This window comes from Carassius carassius, chromosome 15, assembly GCF_963082965.1.
Source record: "Carassius carassius chromosome 15, fCarCar2.1, whole genome shotgun sequence".
NCBI lineage: Eukaryota > Metazoa > Chordata > Actinopteri > Cypriniformes > Cyprinidae > Carassius > Carassius carassius.
In genome coordinates this window covers 23,481,503-23,507,450 of record NC_081769.1, presented here as the reverse complement: position 1 = coordinate 23,507,450, position 25,948 = coordinate 23,481,503, and the positions used below count along the sequence as shown (strand labels likewise).

At 39.4% G+C, this 25,948-nt stretch overlaps 2 protein-coding genes across 7 annotated transcripts; one reads left to right on the top strand and one right to left on the bottom strand.

The window, feature by feature from the left end:
• On the bottom strand, positions 1 to 12,469 carry sphk2 (sphingosine kinase 2). Of its 4 annotated transcripts, none has more exons than XM_059568106.1 (8): positions 12,395 to 12,469; positions 7,729 to 7,911; positions 6,298 to 6,782; positions 4,978 to 5,130; positions 4,744 to 4,838; positions 4,289 to 4,404; positions 2,050 to 3,784; positions 1 to 1,840 (listed from the first exon to the last, which is right to left on the bottom strand). In XM_059568106.1, exons 3-8 carry the CDS (start codon positions 6,749 to 6,751, stop codon positions 1,778 to 1,780), a joined length of 2,616 nt encoding a protein of 871 aa, XP_059424089.1. In that variant the 5' UTR covers positions 6,752 to 6,782; positions 7,729 to 7,911; positions 12,395 to 12,469; the 3' UTR covers positions 1 to 1,777. The 4 variants fall into 4 exon arrangements, with proteins under 4 accessions (XP_059424089.1, XP_059424091.1, XP_059424088.1 ...); XM_059568108.1 differs by having other exon boundaries at positions 6,298 to 6,738; XM_059568105.1 differs by having other exon boundaries at positions 6,298 to 7,911.
• A 1,565-nt stretch (positions 12,470 to 14,034) lies between these two features.
• Positions 14,035 to 25,788, top strand: LOC132158620 (CCR4-NOT transcription complex subunit 3-like). 3 transcript variants are annotated; one of them, XM_059568102.1, is made up of 19 exons: positions 14,035 to 14,191; positions 14,808 to 14,868; positions 15,010 to 15,077; positions 15,180 to 15,254; positions 15,504 to 15,593; positions 15,785 to 15,913; positions 16,006 to 16,101; positions 16,428 to 16,647; positions 16,733 to 16,860; positions 17,008 to 17,058; positions 17,411 to 18,050; positions 18,138 to 18,320; positions 18,828 to 18,933; positions 19,035 to 19,176; positions 19,329 to 19,428; positions 24,273 to 24,450; positions 24,574 to 24,706; positions 24,784 to 24,909; positions 25,465 to 25,788. In XM_059568102.1, the coding sequence occupies exons 2-19, from the start codon at positions 14,844 to 14,846 to the stop codon at positions 25,561 to 25,563; spliced, it is 2,589 nt and encodes an 862-aa protein (XP_059424085.1). In that variant the 5' UTR covers positions 14,035 to 14,191; positions 14,808 to 14,843; the 3' UTR covers positions 25,564 to 25,788. The 3 variants fall into 3 exon arrangements, with proteins under 3 accessions (XP_059424085.1, XP_059424084.1, XP_059424086.1); XM_059568101.1 differs by having other exon boundaries at positions 17,411 to 18,320; XM_059568103.1 differs by lacking the exon at positions 15,504 to 15,593 and having other exon boundaries at positions 17,411 to 18,320.
• The last annotated feature ends 160 nt before the right edge of the window (positions 25,789 to 25,948 follow it).

Genomic DNA, 25,948 nt, shown 5'->3' with positions numbered 1-25,948 from the left:
CATGGTTTCATAGTTAAATTTTATCTGAAACAACTTTTCAACCATACAGAACTAGGTACTGTAAATAATATGTATATATGCTTAATATAATATTATTTTAATAGTAATTACAATCTTAATACAAGCATCGGAGAATAAAGATACATCTTAAACTGGCATTTTCAAAGTGGACAGCAGCTTGATATCAAATTTATTAGATCACTCTTAAGCATGGTACAACAAAAGGAAGGAAGGAAGGAAATATAGGGAATGAAAAACAAATAACTGGCCATCTGATTGCAGCTAAAAATCATTTTGAGTGCCAGACTCGCACTAGACCTACATATCAGCCGACACTTAAGAGCTGAGGACGGCGGTGATCAACAGAATGATTGCACTAGACAGAAATAAACAGCTGTTCGGAAATACCAGTCGAGTTATTGGAATTAAATATTATTAGCTAACCACTTTCATTTCAGAAAAGAGAGCAAAAAGAGTCTTTTTGAGCATTTTTCAAGTTGTGGTCCTCTGGAAAATGAAAAGGACAGAAGAAATGCAAATAGGGCATTTTTCTAAAGTTAAAGCACTGGGAAGGCTCCGGTACAATCATGATCAGCTCCAGAGCTGGACTTTTCACAGGACTCTTCTCTTAAAGAGCTGAAAAATGTGAATCGGTCTTAAGAATGGTTTGTGAAAGAAATAGACTAAAAATTGATCATGTTTCTGATCACGATGAAATGGGCCTTGCCTAATATTTAACATGAATCTTTCAGGAAAAAGAAGTAGAAGATGCATAACCAGTCGATCCATAACTTCCAGTTCTTTCTTCATTCATTAGGAATAAAAATGAGCAAATGTTATGCAAGTTTGCATTATGTCACAGAAGACAGTGATACAATATTAGCGGGGGTAGAGAAAAATACCAAATGCAAATTTTCCTAGCTTTCTGTTTTCGCTGCAATGCATATTAGCTAGTTACCAAATATCATCGTCATCATCATCATCATCATCACCACCATCAAGATCATCGCATGCGTTTCTTACACAAACTAACAATGCAATATAAACCATTACTGCCCATGTTTAACTGTTCCACTCAATCCACACAATGATTGTGTCCTTAAAATACCAGCCAAAAAATGGATGCAAGATGGAACTGATTACATTTCTGATCAGTTCCATAAAACAACTTTTCAAAAGCTGGACGGAGACTTCGATCAAGGCAGATAAATCTTTGCTAAATGGGGTTTCAGAGCAAGTGTGATACTAAGCGAGTATGTAAATTAAGGGGTGGTTGCACTTAAAACTACAGCGATGGATAAGGCATTCCAGGGGTACCTATTTTGCAAAATGGGTGGAATCATATTTGGATGTTGGCGTGACAACCTTAAAGCTGACTATTGTTAGTGTCATTCCACTCTCTGAAATAAGGCAGGAAGTACTGCTGAGAATCTATGCACAAATGCATACTAAAATGTATACACCAGTTGGACACATTCAGTTTTGCTGTTTCTTCATTTATGTAGGCATTTCTGCATTCTCTCACCGACTACAGTGAGGGTAATCCAAGTGTAATCCTACAGTCGTGCAATAGGCTGCAAGTTTTCATCCCTTCGTTAAATTCAAAAATACTCCTCCCATATGCAGCTTGAATAAGCAATCCCTCAGTTAATCCCAGTAAAAGCAGTGATTGCAACTGCTGGCTTTCTGTTTCTCTCTCCCCTTCAATTTACGGATTGCAAAATGTTATATAATCCAAAGCGTCACGCTAATCCCTGCCCGTTCAAATCCAAACAGGTCAGAATCTTGTAATCTTTATTCCAGAGTCCCCAACAATCAAACGAGCCATCGAGGGATGAACCTGGGACAAAAGAAGGTACAATCAGGCATGTAAAAAAAAAAAAAAAAAGCTTTCAGATTTTTAGAGAAGATTCATTTAAAATAAAACACCAAAAATCAATCATTTTAAATGCCTCAGGAGTACGTAGGCTTCACATTATAATATACAGTATATAAAAAAAAATTATTCATAACAGTATTTTTTAATCAATAAAGATTGACCAAACTCACCTGTGCCTGGAGTGGCCCATAGGGTACCAGCTCTCCATCTACAGTGAGGGTTCCTCGTGGTGAAAGCGGCTGAAGGCGGAACGCCCGAGCAGGAACATGACTAACATAAGGAGAGCTAAGGGACAAATGGGCTCCCCTCTCCATTGCCAAGAACAATCTAAGCAGTGTAGCCCGAGAGATACCAGCCCGCACAAATGTCAGATGGATCAGCCCATCATCAAATCGAGCCTGAGGCGCAGCGTGAAGATCTGCTCCCAGGTGGCTCTGGTAGATGGCAAGCACCAGGACAAAATCGCCCTCAATAGTGACCCAGTCGCGGGTAGGGAGAGGCTGGTCCAGAGGAGGTAGCAGATCATCCTCTGGCAGGTTGATGGAGGATGTCATGAGAGGGCGGTTCTTCAGGGGTCCTGCAGGCTCTGCAAGGTCAAAGTTGAAGGAAGGGGTCGGTGAATGAAAAGAAGGTGATGGAGAAGACGAGCTGGGAGTGTTGGGACGTGGCGTGAGATAAGAAGATTGGGGAGAGGCACAAGATGGAGACGAAGGAGGGGTCGGGGAAAGGGACAGCGAGAGGGATGGAAATTTTGGAGGGAGAGAGTTTGAATGCGATTGGTGGAGAAGAGACAGGGGCCGTGGCCGTGTGGGGTTCTGGTTCTGGTCTAAAGTTTTAGGTTTGAAAGCTTTGAAAGGAGACTGACGGAATGGAGAAGATGAGATGGTAAGGGCTCGCTCACGAGACTTGTCCAGTGGAAATGCCTCTCTTTGAAAGTAGGTGCCATTTATGTCTTCGTCCTCCTTGCCATAGGCTGCCAGCTCCAAGTCTTGGTCAGGTTCTGCACCAATTGGCTGGCTGAAAAATGCATTAATTATCTGGCTAGAAGGGGCCGAGTTTTTGCGTAGTGAGCGTTGCATCTCAGGTGGAGTCATTTGATAACTCTCGTTGCATTCTTTTGCCTCATCTCTTTCACTCGAATCTCTTGCTTTCATCACTTCTTCTCCATCCATCTCAACCCCACCTGGTTTATTCTCTTCTTCCCCATTTCCATTATTACTGGCTATGTTGTCACACTCTTCCCTTTCAGTTGATTCTGAGCTGATCCTTGACGTCTCCTCCATCTTCTCTTCTGCTTCCACTTCTCTCTCTCGGTCTTCTGCGAGACTGCTAGCTCTCACTACTCCAACCCCTCTTGCCCTCTCTCTTCTCCTCTCTCTCTCCCGCTCTCTCTCCTGCCTCTCCCTCTCTCTTTCCCTTTCTCGTTCCCCATCTCCTTTACGGAGACTTCTTTGTTCACTCAGGCCCATGTCGGAGCAGGTCCGGTGGATGGGAGTGCGACAAAATCCCTCCAAACCTTCGGTAATGCTGCGTGAAAGTGGCCTGCGAGGCGGCTGAGGTGTGGCATCGAGGGACGGGTTGACCATACCGGGTGGCAGGTAGGAAAGACGGCCCTTATAAGAGCGTAGAGAAGCCAATCTTACTAGTGTTCCAAGTGTAAACCGTGCTGAGCCCAGCCCTCTGTAGCGTTCACTCTCTATGTCCACATCAGACACAAAACCCCAGGCCACTGAAAGGAAAGAGAAAAGCCTCCTGGGAGCAGGTGGGTGCCCATTCTGATTGGCTGTGGATGATGAAGCACATGGGCTGGTTGTAACAGACACCAAGTCCATCGGTTTAACCCCACCCCGGCACAGCAAAAAACAGCAGTTGAGGAGGAGAGGCTCCCGAAGGCACATGTCATATCTAAGAGACAGGAAAATGGAAATGGGTTCAATTCAATCACATTAATTAAAACACACAAAAAAAATTGCTCTCAATACTTGATTCTCGTCCGTAATTTAATATTTTTTTATTTCATCACCTCTGCATAACATGGATCTAGTCTATGAGTGTGGGTTCATTGCAACCAATACACCTACACTAGAGCAAACAACCCTTGAGAAATGTATGAAACCTATCTTAGTAGCAGGAAAGGCGAGTTTTTTTTTTTGTACAATGAAAAAGATTTTCTTTGTTTTCCTAGTACATTCATTTTAAAATATATATTTTTTCTGCAGAGGGAACATAGTTTTTACATACACAAAGAATTCTCCACAGATTTATTGCACATACAGTAAGAGATAACGGGAAAAATAACAACTTACATGTTTGAAATCACTGAATCATGACAATTAACAATTTTGGGTCAACTTCTTTAAAGAAGAACTGGAGATTTTCACACCAGGTGAGCTCAAAAACATTTCGTACCCTGCATAGTGGTTGATTGAACCAGAAAGTGCATTTCCAGAGCCACAAGGCAGGATTCCCACAGGAGTTTTTATTGCTTGTTCCCAGTCTGGCCGTTCCATCAGGCCATTTATCACCTGCAGAAACAGGACACACAGATTAATATGTAAATAATATGCAAATAATCTTATTTTTACATACAAACCATCTCAGGTCAGTCAGATACTAAAGAAATCAAACTTGAGTCATCCAGAATATTCTTACAACACTGCCCATACAATTATTAAATACTTTCGCTAATTTGGGCATCTTTAGCTACCAATAAGAGAATATTATTTTCAGCAATTTAACATGTTTTACCACGTTTAAATCAATTATATAGAATTCCACAGACGTTCCAGTAAGAGTAGTTTCTATATTAGCTAAGTTAATTAAATGTATGTGATAAAGCAATCAAAGACTGTTACGATATTTACCTCGTGCAAGAGTCCATCTCCAGAAACAATGACAATTCCGTCCCATTCTGGGAGCGAGATGTCTCTGATTAGATCACGTGCATGATTCTGACGCTCTGTTCAACAACAAAACCACATGCGTCACATCCGCTCAATGCAAACAATCAGATTCGGAGCACTGTTATTTTGAGAGCTTCAAAAAAAAAAAAAAAAAGTGTTTGCAGCTGACACCATATGTGTGAGAGTTGTTTTTACCTGTCTGTATGAGGTTGTAGCTGATGTTGGCTTCTCTTATCATTGGAAGTATGTGCGTTTGACACCACTGCATTGCCTGACCCCGGCCACTGAATGGATTGACCAGCAGCAACAGTCGACGGGGACGGGGCAACATGCTTTTGCAAAATTCTGCTCAATAAAAAACAAAAAAAACAATTGAGGATAAGGCCTTCATTTTCAGGCTAAAAACAACACTAAGCCACACCCTGACCCATCTGAAAACCGACCATAAAGGTTTTTGGCAGATGTGATAAATAAGTACACCTCAAAAACAAATATGACCTTCACTTAAAAAATACTGATGAAAGAATTTAAAAATGATCCAGTAACAACCGCCACATTATATTTTATTCAAAATAAATCAATCACAAAGTTTCTTACATTAATGTTTCAACTGTATGATATTTCAGATTGGAATATGGGATAGGTCTCATCCATCCAGAACACAGTGATGTACAGTCCTGTTATCAAACTAGATCAGAACTTCACAACTGCCCATGTGAAGCAAAGTTGTGCTTTTTCAGATGGTTGATTTATATTTTGAAATTAATTAAGGCAACACTTTACAATCAATTTCTTAATCATAACTTTTTCTATAAATGTTAGGCTACACTAGTTTTTCTTGTTTAAACAGCTGATTGTAAAAGTAAGCAATAAGAAATTTAATAAATAATGGGGTGTCTTTACATTTTCACAGGATTATAACCACTAAACTGACCCAATATCTGCACTGCTAATGCAAACTAATAATCTAACAAACTTCTTAACATCATATTAATGAATTTTAATGATTTACTGAACTGCAACAACTAGCACTGACAACTACCTACAGCACTGCAGTTAAAAACAGGGACAGAGCAACAACAAGCAGGATCTATTAAAGTCAATAAAGCCTGGTGTATAGCTACCAAACGATCTGCACTACTCATAACATGCAACATTTTCCCTGCCGCAGACCCACCCATTCTCTGACCGTCAATGACAGCATGTGGTACACATTATGAGTGCAAAAAAAAAAAAAAGCGCAGGAGGGAACAGTTAAACTCTTACAAAAATAAATGCATACAGACATGATTCATACTCGCATAAATTTAGCTCAAAGAAGAAATCAAAGTGGCATCTTATTTACAAGACACATACTAATGACACAACATTAATGCAACAGCACTGACTCAAACATCTTGAAGAATTCGCAGCATCTGGATGCATTTAGTGAAGACATTAAATGATCTCCCACTAACAAAAGCACAGACACTCCAGAGACAAAGCATTTACGAATGATTAAACTCTGACACCCACCTGTGGTGGAGCTGACATCCATTCCCCTCAGCAGGCTCTGTATAGCAGCGTTCCATTTCTCCGCCTCAACTCTGCTCTCCGCCAAGTACGCCCTCACCTGTCTATGTCTGGAGACGCCTTTGCGGCGACGTCCCGGAGGGTACCAGTAAAGCACCAGCAAAGGAGGGGCCGGCGAGCGCGGGCAGCTGCATCCGGTCAGTTCTGCCAGAGGCAGGATCAGCCTGGACTGCTTCCCTGCACGTGGTGACAACCGCTGGACATGGATGTGGGTTGGCGTGAGGGTCAGGGCGTAGTTGGTGGAGGCTGGGCTGGATGGTAAAGAAACACCTCCAGGGCTATTGGGGCAGCTGTTGCTGTTACTTCCACTTCCCCCTCCGCTGCTCCAACCGCCAAACTGTCCATGCAGCAGGGCTTCCTCAGTCATAGATGGGCTCTCTGGGCCTGGGGAGCGCATATTCAATGTCTGGGCTCAAAAGGTAGTGCCACTGGGATGCAGAAAGTATATTTGGAAAAGACAGCTTGAATGCCTCATGAAGAGATCTTTCATCTGAATGAAGATGACTTGTTCTGAATTAAAATGTGTCAGTTGTTCGGAGATAAAATGTGTCAGCTTTTTAAAGCCCAAACCATGGGCTTTTGCATAAACTTAAGGTTAAAAAAAGTTACAAATGATGACAGTGTTTCAACAGGTGTCTTTTTAAGAAAACACACAAAAAAACGTCAGCAGGCTTTTCTATCCCTGATAGTGTTAAATCTTTTCCATCAGTGCACTTTGCCTGGAAACAATGCTAAATCCTCTTATGATCATCTGATCAAAACACAATACACAAAAGAGATTTCCAGTTTAGTATTGCTAGTATCCCAACAAAAATTAAAGTTTTGTTTAAAAATGAAGATGCACAAAGAAGCCAGATTATTTGCTTTTCTCTCTTTGTCTGACTACACTGGCAGAATATCACAATATGAGAAAAGGCTTACCTTTTATCAAGGTTAAACGGAAATGTGTGTGCATGTACATTAAATAATCATTAAACAAAATTTCTTAAGTTACTGACTTGAACAATTTTCCACTATCACAACTTGTTTAAATAAAATAGGAAGCACCGTTTCAATTAACAATACATTGAGAACACAGAACATACAAATGACTAAAAATAACACACACTAAGGTTATAATAACCCTGTAAATGCTACGAAAATGTTCAGTGACAAACAAAACACAGGAAGCAGAGGTAACGGCCCGGCCGAGGATAGTGTTTGAGAATAAGCAAATTAAACCTTATCGTGGTGGTTTACTAAAAATACATTTCTTCTCCAAAAACAACAAGGTTTAGGAAGTGATAGAGATGAACAGGAATGCCACTTCTGGTTTAGGTCCAAAGCCGTGTCAGAGATTGTAGTAGTGCTGGGAACTCATGTTTTATAGCTCACCCAATAAAAAAATGCCAAAAAATCCAGGATTTGATATCCATGAATGTTGAACTCTGTTCTTCAATCCTCGCAAGGTAGTCCTCAAAAAGGAAAATAAATAAAACGCAGAATGCAGAAAGTGGAGGAGTGCAGGATTAGGGTCTCAAGTCATGGTAAACCTCTTTATCCGATGTGAAAGGTGCCCTGTTACACAGAGAACAGAAGGTTTGGATTACCCGTTTACCTTTCGAAGTTAAATGCGATATCCTGCATCCTACAAAGCAATATAGGTCAAGTTATATGAAGCCTAAGAATATGAACAAGATATTATTCTGAAAAGAAGCTGAGGACCTTCTGTTATAGAAGATGTACTACCTTTCAAATGTTTGGGGCTTTTTTAAAAATATTTCTGAAGGTGTCTCTGAATACAATTAAAAAAATATATATATATAATATATATATATTCATATATTCATTCCTGTAATAGCAAAAAAGCCATTGATTAGTCCAGTTTTCAGTATCACATGACCCTTTAGAACAGTGGTTCCCAAACTTTTCCATTCCACGACCCACCTAGACAAGTGTAATCTATTTCACTACCCAACAAAATATTTGAGAAAAAAAAAAAACGGTTGACATTATTTTAAGCCTAATCTTACTTAAATACTTAATTTCTGTCATCAAACTTTTAAGAAAAATAACCATTTTATTTTAGAGTACACCTGAAAAATTGCACTACTAATATTTAAGTTTAAATAATTGTTTACAGACATTAAAATATGTAGTGTCCATAAAAACGTGAAACAGGCTCACTCCGGTGAACTGTAATCTGCGCAGTTGTGTTTTGTTGCAGAAAATGCATTCATGATAATTCCGTGTGTGTCGGCGAGAACCGAGCACAATCCAACGCTTTTTTAGAAAATTATATGAAGCAATGCAGAAATATCTAAAACAGTTCGGAGATAAAAATAATTGTGAAACAGGTAAAAGTTATAATAAACAGATGTGTCTCGTTTAAAAAAACAAACAAACTGGATGACTTTTAGTTCCGGCAGAAATGTATTTTTGCGATGGTTAAATACATGTTCAGCAATATCTTCAAAAGATTTCAGAATTTTGGCAAATTTTTCTCTAAACAGAGATGATACGTCAGTGAAATATTGCAAACTTTTGTACATTTTGTTATGTGGAAATGTTTAAATCTTGTAGTGTTACAATTAACCCTGCGTTTGTGCCCTGCTCACCCTGTACATGTGAAATGCTTTTTACAAACTGTTTCCCGAACGAAAACAGTGCCGAGTTCAAAGAGACGATAGAAATGAATGAACATGGCCTGACGGAAACCGTTTTCATAACATTTGAATTTTCTGGTGTATGCAATCTCATGCAGAATATAGTGTATTGAAGTGAGCAAGTTTTTTCTTCACTGAAAAAACCTTCACTGTTATTACAACTTGTGCACGCCCGCGCTTCGAAACACGCAACGCACGTGGACTTAATTGCAATTCGAAAATCACATTAAGGATATTGCAGTTCATCATTAATGTTGGTGGGCTATATTGTTGTGATGAGTGGGTTCCCGGTTCCCACCTCCTTTTTACCGTCATTTTGAAGTTTTTAATGTGTTACACTGGTGCCGAAGCCCGGGAGGAAGGAGGGACGTGCCGCCGAGGATGCTCAAGGTGGTGGGCTGGAGTGAGTTGCCAGGGGAACAGACGAACTCACTCCAGCCCACCGCCTCGATGACTCCTTCGGGAAGGAGCCGGGAACCGGCGGACAATCAAACAAAGTTTTAATAATCAAATAAACACAAAACAGCGTGACAGCCTCTCACAGATGACTACTGCGCACAAACAAAAACCAAACACAAAATAAAACCCAGGCCTGGTCCTCTCTCATCCTTCACTGTCGTCGCTCATTTTTTGTATCCTTCCGATCTCCTCCATGGTTCTAAAGACCGGTGAGTGTCGCAGGTGTCGCTCATTTCCAAATCACTCCACCGGCCTCGCTCCGTTCCCACGGCTCTCGGCCCCGCCCCACTCGTCACAATAGTGCAGCCCTAGACTGAACTGTGTGAGTGTGTGTGTCATTGAAACCATAGACGGTAAAAGAAATGGACACAGCGACCCCATTGGATTCAACGGAGACAAGTGAAGTCAATTAGAAGCACGCACTTCCTGGGGGTCGAGCGTACTGCGCAGACTCAAACTGAGCTTGATGACGTAGATGTCACGTGAGCAACCTGTAAGTCTTCTAATCGTTGTGCCAAGTGAAATCTGAATCACCCACCAAATCTTTCAGAGAAGGCGAGTGTGAACAGATGTAAAGTTATTCGCTTTCAAAGGGATGCCAAAATGAATGGGAGTCAATGGAATGCTAACAGCAGGTGGGGGTCCGCTAGCCAATGGCGGCGCCCAGGGGTGCTTCAAAAAAAATATGAAACCCTGCCCCCCTGATTGAAACACAAATTTAGCTGCAGCCAAGTGACTTTGTGCGACCCAGCTTGTTCCATTCTGTGACCCACAAGTGGGTCGCGACCCATAGTTTGAAAACTCCTGCTTTAGAAAACATTCTAATATCGGATCTGTTGCTCGAAATCATTTCGTGAAAACAGCTGTGCTGCTTATTATTTTTTCTCATAAATCTTTGACATTCAAAACAACAGCATCTACTTGAAATAGAAATCTTTTTGTAATGTATTTACTGTCAATTTTGGTAAATGTTATGCATCCTTGCTGAAAAAAAAAGTATTCTTTTGGAATAATTTCTGTCATAATGCAGCCTAAAAAAATCCATGTCATCTTTGCTGCTTTTCTAATGAAATGTGATGTTAAGTTGACCGTTGACCTGCACTTAAAATTAACAGACTTAAGTAATCAGATAACATGTAGTGCAATATCTTAAAAGGTCTAGCATCAGCAGAAAGGAACATGCTGAACAATACGGTTCTGTTTCTCAATAGAAAGAATGTGGCAACCGCCAATCTGGGGAAATGTGAACAGATGGATTTAGTCGGCAAACAAAGTTCATTATTCAAAATGTTCAAGTGCCTCTGGTTTGCAAATATGCAGGGCTACGTCATTTTGATCCAAGCAGAGAAGAAAACCAGTCTGGGGTGGAATTACACCGGTCCAACATCAATCTTGGATGACACTACATATGTAAATTCCGCAATTGAGCCCGAAACGCAACACCGGGACAGTGAATAAAAACTAGAACTGAGATGTAATCGCAATTTCAACTCAATGGAGAACAGGAACGTTTGAAATGTAAACTGACAACATATTCAACAGATTAAGATCTCTTCATATGAGTTTATGGCTGACAGGAAACGCCTGCAATTGAGAGGCCTAATATATCGGCAGGGTCTGTAAACATCTGCGACAAAATGGACTGCTGTTTAGGACGTTTTAGCAGTATTTCAACATCTGCAGACTTTGTTTTTGGAATGAAATCTGGCAGTCAGCAAGTAATGGTCGGTGCAGAAATATGTGTTTACTTGTTAAGACTGCAAAAGCAATGCCTGGCAGATTTCCATAACTGTTAAAGAAAGAAAACCCCCTGTGATACCCACTTTGTCATTATGCATCCTTGAAAAGCTGGGCGGAGACACCATCAAGAAATCAAACCCACAGTAGACCAAAAAGTGCATTCCTCTCTCAGGCTGCCTCAAGCTTTACCTTTCAAGAGCCAAAAGGAGCTCTGTTGACTGTCAGGGTTTTCACACATGAGTGCACACGTTGTCCCTTTTATCACCAAGACTTTTACTGCATCAATGATATGATAGTTTCAAGACTTATTCAGATAGACCAAAGCAATTTGACTTTAGTCAGTTGCGACCTCACAGATCATAAAATATAAACACAGATGGCCTTTGCACACAATTGTGTAGACCTTTCTTTAGGTGAGTGGCTAAGAAATACATTTAGCCAAGCAATCCAATTAAGCAAAGGTAACAATACAAAGCTCTGTCACATTACAAATCAATTAGCAAGTTCATACAATTACAAAGTGTCTCAGGATGTGACAGGTGGTCATTCAGCTGTCACAGTCACAAGTTTATTTAAGTGTTACAAGAGGTAAATGGCTTTTATCATCTGAGTGTACTTGTATTAATTAAGGGTTTTTACATGCAAAAAGCAGCTCATATAGTGACATTTGCCAGTTTATTATGTGTGATAATAAGTGGATGAAGAAACATCTAGCTTCTATGCTATCCTGTCCCAAAGAGTAGCTACTATAAAATGAACCGCAGTCTAAATGTGATTATAAACCATCATAGAAACTAATGTCAAGGCAATTAATAAGTACAACTGCAGTTTCTTAGCAACTCAGAATCAAACTCGCATATAAACACAGCTAGCTGATGACAGGCTAACACAAAACACTAGTATATGAGTGGACTTGTTTGTACATTCCTGTGACATTTAAAACCTTAAAGCCTGTAAAGACAAATGTCGGTTTTGCTGATGAAAAGAACAATGTATTCAGCAAACATGTTGTTAATGTCATTTTAAATATTCAAGCTGACGGCAGCTCAGAGACATCAACCTGAAAACGGGTCTGTTTCTGTTTAAATTGTTCATCAAATAGGGCGAACTATAACCTTTTATGTGTCTTACGAGGTGTAAGGACTTAATAAGAAGAAGAAGAAGAAGCGACAAAGCGAAAATATCATCGGACTTACCTGTTTTTTTTTGTCCCCCCTACAAAGCGAGTTTTCCAGCTTTCCTGAGCTGTAGAGGAGGCACGAGCGTTTTCAGGAAGTCTATGACGCGGTGGGCGGAGGCCAGTGGATGATTGACGTGATAAATGTACAATCATGAAATACAATCCGTCCGGACCGCCCATATCTTGGCGATAAAACACACTTTTGCGCGATACGCCACCGTACTGTCTTCTGAAGAGCTTATTTGCTACATTTCTATTTATATTTCTATTTGAGAATTGGTGAGAAAGATATCTTACATTAATTTATGTTGAATATACAGTTACTAACAGTTGATGTTTAGTTATATTCAGTCAAATTATGCAAAATACTGAAGCTATCTCACATGTATAGAAATTTAGACAAAGATTAAATAAGCCATAGAAAAAAAACTGAAAACGTTAAGGGTAAGTTAGAAGATGTTCGATCATGTTTTGTTGTATAATGTTTTATTTCTTTTATAATGAAGTTGTGAAAAGAGGTTTACAGTTTGTATGTCCGCATATGGAGATGTGGAATGAAATTAAATGTTTAATATAACTTTCATCATAACAAAAAAATATATCATTTATGTATGTAATCAAAAGACAGATGAACAATCAAGACATTAATACTTTCCTAAAGATTTTGAGAAAATTGGTAAAAATCAAACTATAGTTTAAAAATATATATATATTGACTGAATTTACTACAAAAATGTTAAGGTAAGTGCTTGCAATCAATTTATTTTAGCTACATTAAAATAAACAAATTTAGCTGACTAACTTTCAACTAAATTTGTTTATTTAAATGTAGCTAAAATGATTTTAAATATAGCTAAAGTGATTCAAGGTTTCACAAAGAGAACATTATGTAGGTTAAATATCTGACTAATGAAATTAAAACGAATGAATTAATGTTAGATAAATCTATTTTACTCATATATCTGTTTAAAAAATAATAAATTGTTTCCACTTTATATTATTAAATAGATTGTTCCAATAAGAAATGATGGAGGAGGAAATAACATTTTCAGCTTTTAGAGTCCAAGAAAACAAATAAGTGGTAATTTGATTGTGATTGTTATGATTATTAGGTATGATTATAATAGTTATAAAACACACACACACACACACACACACACACACACACACACACACACACACACACACACATATATATATATATATATATATATATATATATATATATATATATATATATATATATATAAAACCCAGGAACAGGCCCCATATCTGAATAATTGTTTTTTCCTGCAATTTTGTAACGTTAACTATAAATAAAATGTAAAATAAAAAAATTCTAATAAAATACAATTCCATCATTATTACACCCTCAACCAACTCAATTCATTAAAAGACTGAATTTTCTAGTTATTAAATTTTTCAATACAAACTAGTGCAGTTGTTACAAATAAAGAAAAATTGTGTTAGGCCCTGGGAGAAGTCAATTTTTGTAAAGAGAACGGCCTTTTTCCGTAAATATAACCTTTCACCCAATATTTCATCCAATGGGATCAGCGTTCCAGCGGAAATGGTCACAACTTGAGAAATGATTGACAGACATTTTTAATGAATCACAAGACGACAAAAGATGAGAGGCGGGAACTTCAACAGCGAGCGGTGGGCGGAGTCTGCCGGCCATCTTTAATTTACTGGACAGAAGGGGGATTGACGATCTGAAAACATTACCAAATTTGAAATAAGGAATTGGCGGATATTTTGGTCGTGGCTGTCACATAGAGATACTGACGAATATTACACACTTTTGAAAAAGGTATACGAAGACTCTGCATTCAGTTTGAGAGTTTAAATCCCCCACACCTTCTGCTGAAAAAACTATGTGTTTATGCTAGCAGAGCGTTAGCCGTCAGTGCTGCTCGGCATCACAACAACAGCAGTTTAATCCACGATAACTGCAGAAATACACAGTATTCCGTCTACATATACTGCCAGGGTGACATGTTATCAGTGTAGATGAGATATGACGATAAAATGCTGCTGATCTTACACGGTAGCATCTTAGTGACTGGTGCTAAGTGATCAGAGGCTGCGTAAACACACTGTGGTTGTGTTGGCGTTACCGTGTAAGAGATCTGAACTGTGGGGACGATCGAGGCGCGCTGTCGGTAAAATTCTTCAGAATTTATTTTATCTAGGGGGATTGCAAAACTGACAGTTGCGTTTATTTGTTTACCTGGAAAGAACTCGAACCTAACCTTAACTGAAGTTATTAACCGTTTTCTTTGCCCAGATAAATAGTGTTACGTGAATCGAGCAGGGTGTTTAATATCAGCCTTTTCTATTGAGATGAGATCTATCTGTCAAAACACTTACCATCTGCCTAACACTGAATACTGCACAAGTTAACAGTCTCTCTGATGTGCTTGCAGTGACAGAAGGTATGAAGACAGTATCATAGCGAAGCCATGGCTGATAAGAGAAAACTACAAGGTAAGATGTGATATAGAAAACATTTTCTTCTCTGCTCTCGACTGCCACAGTTGCTTGTACACTGAAGTTTCTGTTCAGAGGTTTTCTGAATCATCATATGAGCTTATGACTTATGCATAATCATATGCTTTACACAACCAGGTGAAATAGATCGATGTTTGAAAAAAGTTGCTGAAGGCGTCGAACAGTTTGAAGACATTTGGAAAAAGGTGGGACACCTTTAACACCTCAACAACCAATGCATATAGGAACTAAAGAAATCGTGCACTTGTTGTTAGATGTTGTATATTAATAATCCATTTCATTCTCAGCTTCACAATGCAGCCAATGCCAACCAGAAGGAAAAATATGAGGCTGATCTCAAGAAAGAGATTAAAAAGCTCCAGGTAAGGATGTGCTGATTTGATGTTTAGCTGGAATTGTGTGAACATGGATAAGTCGATTAATGAAAGAACAGAAGCTTTTCTTGCTGTTGGACTAGGTATAAGCACTTTTTGAACACTTCTTGGGCAATCAGTTTAGAGACGCGAAACTAGCTGTTGCGTAGGATGATTTATTGTACACTTTATTTAGAACCAAGGGGGAAATTTGTGTTGTCAATCAGTAGAATTGTCCTCACCTGTTTTTCTTCTTAGCGGCTACGAGACCAGATTAAGACATGGGTGGCATCCAATGAGATCAAAGACAAACGGCAGCTAGTGGAGAACCGGAAGCTTATTGAAACGGTGCCATTCCTTAAGTCTATTTTATTTTAACACACTTGTCAGTTTGCAAAATTCTTTTGTACTTTTGATAAAAATACCAGTGCATTGTCATAATGTTTCAGTTTTGCCTCATGAATCTTTAGATACGTTTCCCACGCTTGATCTGTCAAGCTTGTACCCCTTAACCTGAATCTCTGTCTCTTTCTTCTCAGCAAATGGAGCGATTTAAGGTGGTTGAAAGAGAAACCAAGACAAAGGCCTACTCTAAAGAGGGGCTGGGCTTGGCTCAGAAAGTAGACCCAGCGCAGAAAGAGAAGGAGGAAATGGAACAGTGGCTCACGGTACAAGAGGGCTCATGGATAACAGTGGGGGGGTAGAAAAACTTTGAACAGGATGCAAATAGTGCAGTAATGACATGATTTCTCTCTGGCAGAACACAATAGACACTTTGAACATGCAGGTGGACCAGTTTGAAAGTGAAGTCGAGTCCCTCTCTGTTCAAACACGGAAAAAGAAAGGAGACAAGGAGGTCAGCATTTCACTTTTTCCATTTCCCCATCCTTTCCTGCTTTCCTGTTTTATTATAAATTAAGTCTTTTTTTTTTAGTCCTCCTTTTTATGCTTTCACTATTATGTGTATATTGCACATTGTCATCTGTATATGTCTGTGTGTCTATATGTAAATTGTTTCTGCACTCTCTGGAGCACGCTTCCAAGAATTTCACTCACCAAAGCACATTTGCTCTGGTGATGTCACAATAAAAGTGATTTGATTTGATTTTACATTAACACAAACTTTTAGAGAATTCAACTTTTTCTCATACTATTCTGATCTGTTAATTGTGTTGTCTTCAGAAGCAGGATCGGATTGAAGAACTAAAGAGGTTAATCGAAAGACACCGCTACCACATTCGAATGCTAGAGACCATCTTGAGGATGTTGGATAACGATTCAATCCAGGTTGATGCTATCAATAAGATCAAAGATGATGTGGAATATTACATTGACTCTTCGCAAGACCCCGACTTTGAAGAGAATGAGTTCCTCTACGATGATCTGGACTTGGAGGAAATACGTACGTCTGTGTGTGTGGGAGGAATGTTGTTGTTGATGTAAATTGTCAAGATAGGTCACATTTATAAATATCTCTTTCTCCCCAGCGGCAACTTTGATGGCGACGTCTCCTCAGGGCCATAATGAAGATGAGATGTTCCTTCAGTCCAGCAGCACACCGACTTCCACCACTTCCTCTTCCCCCATCCCTCCATCTCCTGCCACAGGTGCAATGGTAATCCGCTTTCTTTTATTTCTTCCTCTGGTCTCAGTTTATTCTGCAGAGCATCTCCATCATTTATAATCTATCAGAACCTCAAATCAAGCTCTTTTATTAACATATTGATTGTCTTACTATGTTATGTGTGACTGTATTGCTCAGGAGATTTTGGAGGATAAGAGAGGTCGATCGACAGACAGTGAAGTCAGTCAGGTGAGCCCTCAATGTATGACTTTATTACAGTGCAGAAGCACAAAAAAATACTTGTATGGCTTCAGGAGACTTAATATAATATGCAAAGTAGCACACAAGTTGTATGGATCACGTTTATGGTGCTTTTTTTTTTTCCTTTTTGAAGCTTGAAATGTCTAATATAATTATGTGGAGCAGAATAACCAGCACAATCTTCTGAGTTTACACTTTTTGTGTTGTAAAATCCTACATGTTTGAACCACAGCATGAGGGAATTATGATTTTAAAGGGATTGTTCACCCAAAATGCCATGGATTCTTAATGAAAAGTGATATTTGTGTTTCTAATCTCATGGCTTTCTTGCTCGGATCAGTCTCCTGTGAAGAATGGCAACCCATCTCTCTCGTCCTTCTCCTCATCCGCCTCCTCAGGCTCCTCCTCCTCTTCGCTGGTTTCTATGGCGACTGTTGTCGGTGGCTGCACAGCGGTCTCTGGGGGCAGCAGCCTGCTGGGAAGCTTTAGCAGTGCAGTGCAGCAGCATGCTCCTCAGTCTCAACAGCAAGCACAGGTCAAACTCTCCTCGACATCCGTTCTTTCCAACAACACACCTAGTCCACCTAGCCACCCAACGCTACCTGCCTCCACTACTTCCTCTCTGCCTAGTTCAAGCACACCTGGCCCAGTTACTTCCAATTCTCAGTCCCAGGCTTCATCTATTACTGGGGTTGAGGGCTCTAGACTGGGTTTGGGCCTGGGGAAAGGGGGCGTGATGGTGACCAGCAGCAGTAGTGGGGCTCAGATGCCAGGTCTGGGCATGGCCGGCATCTCTAGTTCTCTCAACACCATGGCAGGGCTTCTCTCAGGCTCTACCCCTGCCCCCTATGCCCAGGCGGCTGCAGGCGGAACAGCAGGTAATGTCTCCAGTGGTCCAGTGGGGAGTGGCAGTGTAAGTTCTGGCATATCTGTACCGAGCGCAGGTGCAGGGGGAGCAAACACAGGCGTGACCAGCAATGGTACGGGTACAGGGGCTGGTGTGGGCTTGCTAGGTTCCAGTCCGGGTCACGGTGCTCTAACTGGAGGAATTCTTAACCTGGTACCAGGGCAGATGGCTCTCCAGGGGTCTGCACAGATACCTGTAAGCCATGTGGGCACAGCACCTGGAGGAGGAACTGGAGAGAGCGAATTGAGTGGAAATGGAAGCAGTTCTGTGGCGAGTGCAGGAGTGGGAACGAATGTAGCGCCTGCAAGACCCCCTAGTGGCCTCAAACAAAATGGAGCAACTAGTGAGTCTGACCATTAATTATCCACTCTGTTTACGATTTTCATATTTTTATTTTAGATTTTAGGAGTAGGAATAAATGTTAAGCTGAAGATAATGGCTGTATTTTCCAGGTCTCTCCTACATCTCTTAATAAATCTGTGGTTTTGAATATTTATATTTTGAAGGCATCTTATGTTGTTGTTGTTATTTTAACTATTTTAATATTAAAATTGTAATTGTTTTTATTTGTTCTTTTTAATCTCTTTTTAATTGTTTTTTTAGTGTTTTATGAATAATAATAATTAGTAGTAGTAATATTATTAATCTTTTTAATGTTTTTGTAAATTATTTTATTTTTTAATTTATTATTTTGTCTTTATGACTATTTTAAATGATTGCTTTCTCTTAATTATTTTTGTAGTAATTATTATTGTATTTTTAAAATTCGTTTTAGGTTTTTTTTTTTTTTTTTTTACAAATTTTATCTTTTTGATTCTATCTTTTTTAATTCTTATTTTTCTCCATACAGGTTACAGTGCTGTGGTTGCGGACAACACAGCAGACTCCTCACTCAGCAGTGCCAGCCAATCACAAAACAGCCATTCCTCATCCTCAAGCTCATCAACCAGTCAAACGTGAGTGTACATTTACATTCTTTGAGTTGTAGCTACTATACCAGTAATACGATTGATTGATTGTCGCTGTCTTTCTCTCTCCAACTTCCTCTGTATTGTAGTCTGGATAATGGCCCCAGTTTATTGAGTTCTATCACTCTACCCCCCTCCTCCCCATCACCTTCTTTCACTGACAGCACATCTGGTGGTGGGAGTCTGCTAAATGGCCCACACTCCTACACACTCAACACAGAATCCATCAAGGTGTGTTTTTTTTCATCCTGGCTAGACTAGATTCAGTCTGCTAGTGGCTCAGAATTCACACACACATTTCTCAAGAGTCACTCCAACCGAATACAATGAAATCAGATTTAAATTGTTCTGTTTCTAATGTTGTTCCATTTGGTGTCTCACAGACTCCTGAACCTCCAAGCTCTTTGAAAGCTATGGCAGAACGGGCGGCACTGGGATTGACACTGGATGGAGAGATTTCATCACTACACCTCCCAGATCGAGGTACCTTATGTGCTGACCTGATTAATAGAGAGTCACTGAACTAATCATGGGAAATAGTAGTTAAAACAACATTTCAGCACCTATTTAACTGACATACAGGGTTGTTTGTAGTGCAGTCAACTGTCACACCTTAATATCCTTCAAGCTTATGATTAAAGGGGTGGTGTATAGTTTTTTTTTGTTTTAGGCTTGATTGTGTTTATGGGGTGCAGTCTAATGTGTGTTAATGCTTCGTAAAAAAAAAAAAAAAAACTTTTCACATAATTTACCTCTTTTCCCACACTGCTCTGTCTTCTCCTATAAACACGCGGATCATTTCCTGCTTTTATGAAGCCCCTCCCTCAGAAATATGCGATGGGCTCTGATTGGGTAACTAGCCCAGTGTGTTGTGATTGGCTAAACTGCCTCTAGTGTGTCTAAACATCCCGACCCTCACCTCAGCGACATGTGCTCCGGTTGTATTTTAAACATGGATTGAAATTACATTTTTCACTCACCAGCCAACTTGGCAACTAAATTATTATTTTTTTTTTTTAAAGCCCAGAAATAAACCAAAAGCTTGAGGCTGTCTACACTGAATGTGACAAAGTGACCATTGCAAATTGTGTCAGAACTAAGGGTGTGCAATATTTTCAGCAATTTTATCGATAAAGATAATTGGAGAATATTTTGCTGATATCTTAGACTAACGTGAACAGCTGACTCCTAAAGTTTTTGATATTTCATATGCTGTGTGGTCAGTCAGTTCACCGCAGTGATGGAAATTAATCGTTTCCAATTGATTTTTAACTTTTATTTGGATTCTTACCTTTTTTTATAAAGCCTTTTTTTCTAAAAGTGTCGTCATTTTTTGTCAAATTCTTACATTCAGTCAATTAATATTACATTTAGGCTGTTGTTAAACAACTAAAATCGGTATCAGCAAAAATTCATATTTGGATAAGTTGCATATGAAATGGCATTTAGATCGATTTACATGTTAAAGCATCTTAGAGGGACATGGAATTCTTTAACCTGCAGTTACAAATGCATATATAAGGTTTAGATATTTAAAACATGAAATATTGAATACTGATATTTTAAATATATACACAAAAAAATATGCATTAAATGCCAAATTAAAACAATGAAAACCGCCAGTAGGTGGCAGTGAGTCACTGTTAATAAGTGAGTCACTGCGCCTGAACTGAATCTTTAAACGGTTGATTCATTCAGGAACGAAACACCATCATGTTGCTCTGAGACACAAAATAGTGCCTTGGCTGTTTGTTTGGAATGATATTTGTTGGCAAAATAGAGCAAAAGCAGGCATGGTGTCTAAAACGTAAGTCTCTTGATATTAACTTCTTTTATACAACAGTTTAGTCTATCACATTTGTAACCATGCTGATTTTTTTTTAAACGGGACTCCGTGTTGTATTAACTTTATGAAATGAGATGTGTACACTTTTCTGCCCACTTATCTTGAATTATGTGATCATTCTAAATGCATATTAATAGACAGCAGTGTCTATTATCGTTCATGCAGTGAAAGAACACACAAAATGCGTTCGCGCACTAAGTTAGGTTTACTTAGTCGCTTATTCGTGCGCTCCGTAGGTGTTTTGTTTGGGGTTTGAAATATCCTCGATAATGTGACGAGTCTAGTATTTGAACTAAACCTGCGCTGATTTAGCTTGCATGAACTTCCCCTAGAAATCAATGAGTGAACATTTACCCGCATTTTGCGGGGTGGCGGGTGTTAATTTAAACCTCTGATTGTACACAATGGCGTCGTCTAGATTTAGTGTGGCCATATGCGACGTTCAAACGGGACACGCCCCGGCCGGGATTTTAAACCAAGAAGGGCGAGAAAGCCAAACTGGACATAGGAACGATGTTTACTGTTAGCCCAGTTAGTGGATGAACACAAGGCCATTCTTAAAGGAAAATTCGGGCCGGGTGTCACAGCGAGGGACAATATTAAGCAGACATGGGAGCGTAGCACAAACTATTAACGGTTCATTCCCCCTGCTTGTGCGCACCTATAAGCCTGCTATATTCATTAATGCAGTTTTTTGAGCCTGCAAGGTGGGAATGTCCAGTGGAAACGAAATGAACTGAGACACAATAAGATGTTCTGAAAGTGCTGTAATTGTTTGTGTGATCACTCTGCTTACAGAAGGTTGTGACCGACCCAAATCATCACTATTGCATTGTTGCATTTTCCCAGTTGCCAAATATCGTATAGTGATTACTTTAATTACTGGCGCTATGGCATTTCTGCGCTGTGTCGGAGATGTTAGCACGTCTCTAATAAGATCAGTCACAAACATGATCCCTGCACCTTCTAATTTATAGCGTCTTATTAACTCACTGTCATCCATTGTCTGCAACACATTTCTTCTGCCTCTTCGCCTTTCTGCCATTTTCTCCTCTGCTAAAGAAACTCTTAAGCCTCTATTGTCCTCATCTGTGCTCCTAACAAGTTTGACCTTAAGACCTCTTTTAAGGGTTAAGATGCTTTCTGAATTACTTTTTTCTTTACTAGGATTTGTTCTTTAATTTTAAGAGTAAACGCCCACATTTCTAATAATTTTGTTAGAATTTTGTCACTAGGAGCTACTTTTTGCATTAAGATTCTTTATGAATACGGGCCCTGGGTTTTAACTGTTTGTACTGTGCTGGTCGATCATTGTGTGACATTCATGAGAGTTACAGAGAGAAGAGCAGGTGGCTCCTTAATGCTTTCGAATCGTTCTCGCACCTTCTTTGGTCTTTTTTTTTTGAACGGTGCAAACTAAAAACACGTGCGCATATTTGCATCGCTTTGACCGTTCCCTGTAGATCTCACCTTCTCACGCTCATTCCCACGATTGGTCGATTATGTACAATACCTGCATGTTATTGGTCAAACTGCTTTAAATGCTTTAGGCAATATTAATATCCTGACCAGGTCCCGTATGAACGGCGCACAAGGCCACTCCATCTATATTTCTTATTTTGAGACCGCTTGACACGCAGAGGATATTAGTGAAGAAGATTCGCGAAGAACCTGTGCAAACACGGCTCTTAATGGTACATTTTTTGTCTGTTGTCCTTAGGGTGCACCGATCAAGATCGGTCGATCGTTATGCGCATCTCGTCAGTAAAGCCGGTTCTCTAATCAGCAGTAAATTCCATCAGGTGCGTGATTTCACATAGAGCCGCTGTTACTACACAGAGCCATTGTTAACTGAGAAGCTGCGCTAATCCACGTTAATTTTCAGCGTTTATTTGCGCATCTCTTCGATCATTTTTGACTGAAAAATTCTACATTTTGAAATTGTAAAAATCTTGGCTTCATCGAAATGAGATGACACTTGGTGACTTTTGTAGCAATAGGAAAACGCACACAAAAATAAATCATGGACATGATACAGATATGTTACAGGGTAAAAAAAAAATTGTCACACTTGACTTCTTTGCGGACATAGGAAATGAATGGGAAAACTCAGTGAACCTATTGGTGGTACAAACTACAAATCAGCCGCTGGTCAGAAGAAAAATTTACAGCAATCAAGGGTTGACTCTCTAAAGCCCCTTTCACACTGCCATTCCGGCAAATTAAAGTGTTCCGGCAATTGTTCCCGGGTCGCTAGATTTTGCACTTTCACACTGCCAGTGATTACCCGGGATATGTGCGTGCTTTCACACACAACCCGTAAAGATCCCGTAACGACACATGACATCAGGGCGTGACGTGTAATGTATGAGTTGAGAAGTTAAGCACATTATACTTTCACGGAAGCAAGTGAACGATCTTGGCGAAAGTGAGGAACTAACTGATCTCTGCTTCATTACAGTTTGCGCACATTTTTTCGTCGCGAACGTTGATCTTCCTTCAAAACAGCTGGTAAAAGAGTCGCGCGATAATGTGCATCATCACTTCAACATGGCATTAGATCTGGCTTTTGTTCACACAGCGTTCGTCCCGGGTTGAACCCAGCAATGTTACTAGGTCCCCGACCTGGGTTCAATGCCGGAGTCAATCCCGGGACGTGGTTGCTTTCACTAAGAAGGTGACCCGGCAACGTTCTGGCAAAATGCCGGGTTCGACGTGCAGTGTGAAAGGGGCTTAAAATATCAGGAGTGCAAAATAGACGCACACACACAAAAACACTGAAATAAACTAGTAGGGCTGTCACTTTTAGTTAGAAAATCGATTGCACAATCGATCGGACCAACCAAAAAAAGTTTCGAAAATGAAAATAGGGAATCGATTTTAACCAAATATGTACACTATTAATTTTAAAAGAATTAAACCGTTAAAAAATATAAATGGAAAATCGATTTTACAATCGATTCAATGAACACTTATGTCTTAAAAATCGAAAATGATTTTTTCACAAAAGTGACAGCCCTATAAACTAGTGAGACTGCAACAGAGTAAATTTTGGAAATGTGTGAAATAACATTTATTGAATTAGATTTAATAAAATATAAATTACAAAATGTTTGTTTAAAGTGTTTTGAATTATTACTGTCTATTCCTAATATTGTTAGATTTTTTAATAATCAAATAATGAGTAACAAAAATGCTTGTTTTCTTTTTTAACAAGGTTTTTAATGTTTGACTATTCATAATGTAAAACCTGATACTTATCCAACCATATTTATGCAAAACCTAAAAATGTTCAAACAGCAACATTACACACTAAAATTAAAAAAGTGAAATCGCAATCAACCACCCCTTTTAAATGACTCAACTACACACCCTGTCTAACAGCCCTGTCTGGTGTGCCAGATTAGATGTTACATAAGTTGCAGAGCTGGTATAATCATCACAAACATTAAAAATATATTTCCTTTAAATCTGTTCTCAGCTCCACCTGGACCCACAACAACTCCTCAGCCTGCTGTTTCAGAGGTCAACCTGCCGCCATCTTTAGGGGCGTGTCCCTTAGGCCCCACCCCTCTCACTAAAGAGCAGCTTTACCAACAGGCAATGCAGGAGTCAGCATGGACACACATGCCCCACCCGTCCGATTCAGAGAGAATCAGGTACACAATATGGTCTCAAGTCTAGACGCAGATTAAAACAATGCATTCAAAAGCAAGCAGCTGACCCTCAAGCTAAAGATCTGGGCCTAATATGACACAAGTCTGCTTTTTGTCCATTTGTAGGCAGTACCTGATGAGAAACCCCTGTCCTACACCGCCATTCCACCACCAGATGCCCCCACATCATTCAGACTCTATTGAGTTCTACCAGAGATTGTCCACTGAAACGCTCTTCTTCATTTTCTACTACCTGGAGGTCGGTGTTTGTTGCTTTTAAATGAGCATAATCTGTTGGCTGTTACAGTCTTCCAACTTTTTCTCTTTTTGTCTCAGGGCACAAAGGCACAGTACCTGTCAGCTAAAGCACTGAAGAAGCAATCATGGAGGTTCCACACCAAATACATGATGTGGTTCCAGCGGCACGAGGAACCCAAGACCATCACTGATGAGTTTGAACAGGTACAAACCCAGTACTGATTTCATAGTCACCACTGAAAATAAAAATGGCAAACTGAGTTTAATTTCCTAAAAGCCATAACAATACCAGTATAAAAAAATATTTTTAATAAATGTGTATATATTACACAAATAAAGATTACTATTACTACTACTATTTTTAAATTGTTTCATATGCTACTGTTCAAAAATGAGATCTTATGTGGACTAAGAGTCAGTAAAGAAACATTTATTCACGTTGAAAACATTTTTTTACTAGTTTTGTAGAAACATCTTTGATTTTAAGCAAATTTAATGGATAAAAAAGTTCCAGGAGCAGTATTTATTTGCAATGTAAATCTTTCAACTCTCACTTTTGATCAATTTAACGAATCCTTGCTAGATTAAAGTATTAATTTCTTAAAATCTATTTCTATAATCGTTCTACAGTTAAAAAATATAAATACATATGATACAAGTAAACATGTCTACGCGCATATACTTGAAAACTACATTGCATTCCTGTGATGTAATGCATTAATAACATGCTTGAAATTGCATTTCTTTTACTGTCTGTAGGGCACGTACATTTACTTTGACTATGAAAAGTGGGGCCAGAGAAAAAAGGAAGGATTTACGTTTGAGTACAGATACCTGGAGGACAGAGACCTGCAGTGACTGACGGGGAGAGAGAGCGAACGCTACGACAGACAAAACGCTGCTGTTGACATTCCGAGATGAACTCCATGTCGTGGTTAAAGTTGGATGTGATGTTGGCCTTTTTCTTTAAAAGAGAGAGAGAGAGAGAGAGAGCTGGGGGTCGAGTGCCTGTTTACATGCAAACATTTGAACCTCCTTCAACGTTGAATCTTTATCCCCTTCATTTCTGTTCTAAATGAAAAACCCATCTAGTCAAGCGACAGAAATGAAAGGAAACAATTTGGTTTGGCCATAGACAAAACATTTTGCTCATAGTTTGTGTTTGGTGGAGTGCTGCATTAGCGTGTCTTATCCTCTTAGATGACATATACTGACTATGATGTGCCGGCACTTTGCGAGTTCC

Coding starts and splice junctions, on each gene's coding strand:
- sphk2 (XM_059568105.1), bottom strand. CDS start 6,751: ATGCGCTCCCCAGGCCCAGAGAGCCCATCTATGACTGAGGAAGCCCTG. Junction 5,131..6,297: donor GGATGTCAGCTCCACCACAG/GTGGGTGTCAGA, acceptor TTTTTTATTGAG/CAGAATTTTGCAAAAGCATG. Junction 1,841..2,049: donor ATGGGCCACTCCAGGCACAG/GTGAGTTTGGTC, acceptor CTTTTGTCCCAG/GTTCATCCCTCGATGGCTCG.
- LOC132158620 (XM_059568101.1), top strand. CDS start 14,844: ATGGCTGATAAGAGAAAACTACAAG. Junction 16,102..16,427: donor AAAAGAAAGGAGACAAGGAG/GTCAGCATTTCA, acceptor TGTTGTCTTCAG/AAGCAGGATCGGATTGAAGA. Junction 17,059..17,410: donor CAGACAGTGAAGTCAGTCAG/GTGAGCCCTCAA, acceptor TGCTCGGATCAG/TCTCCTGTGAAGAATGGCAA.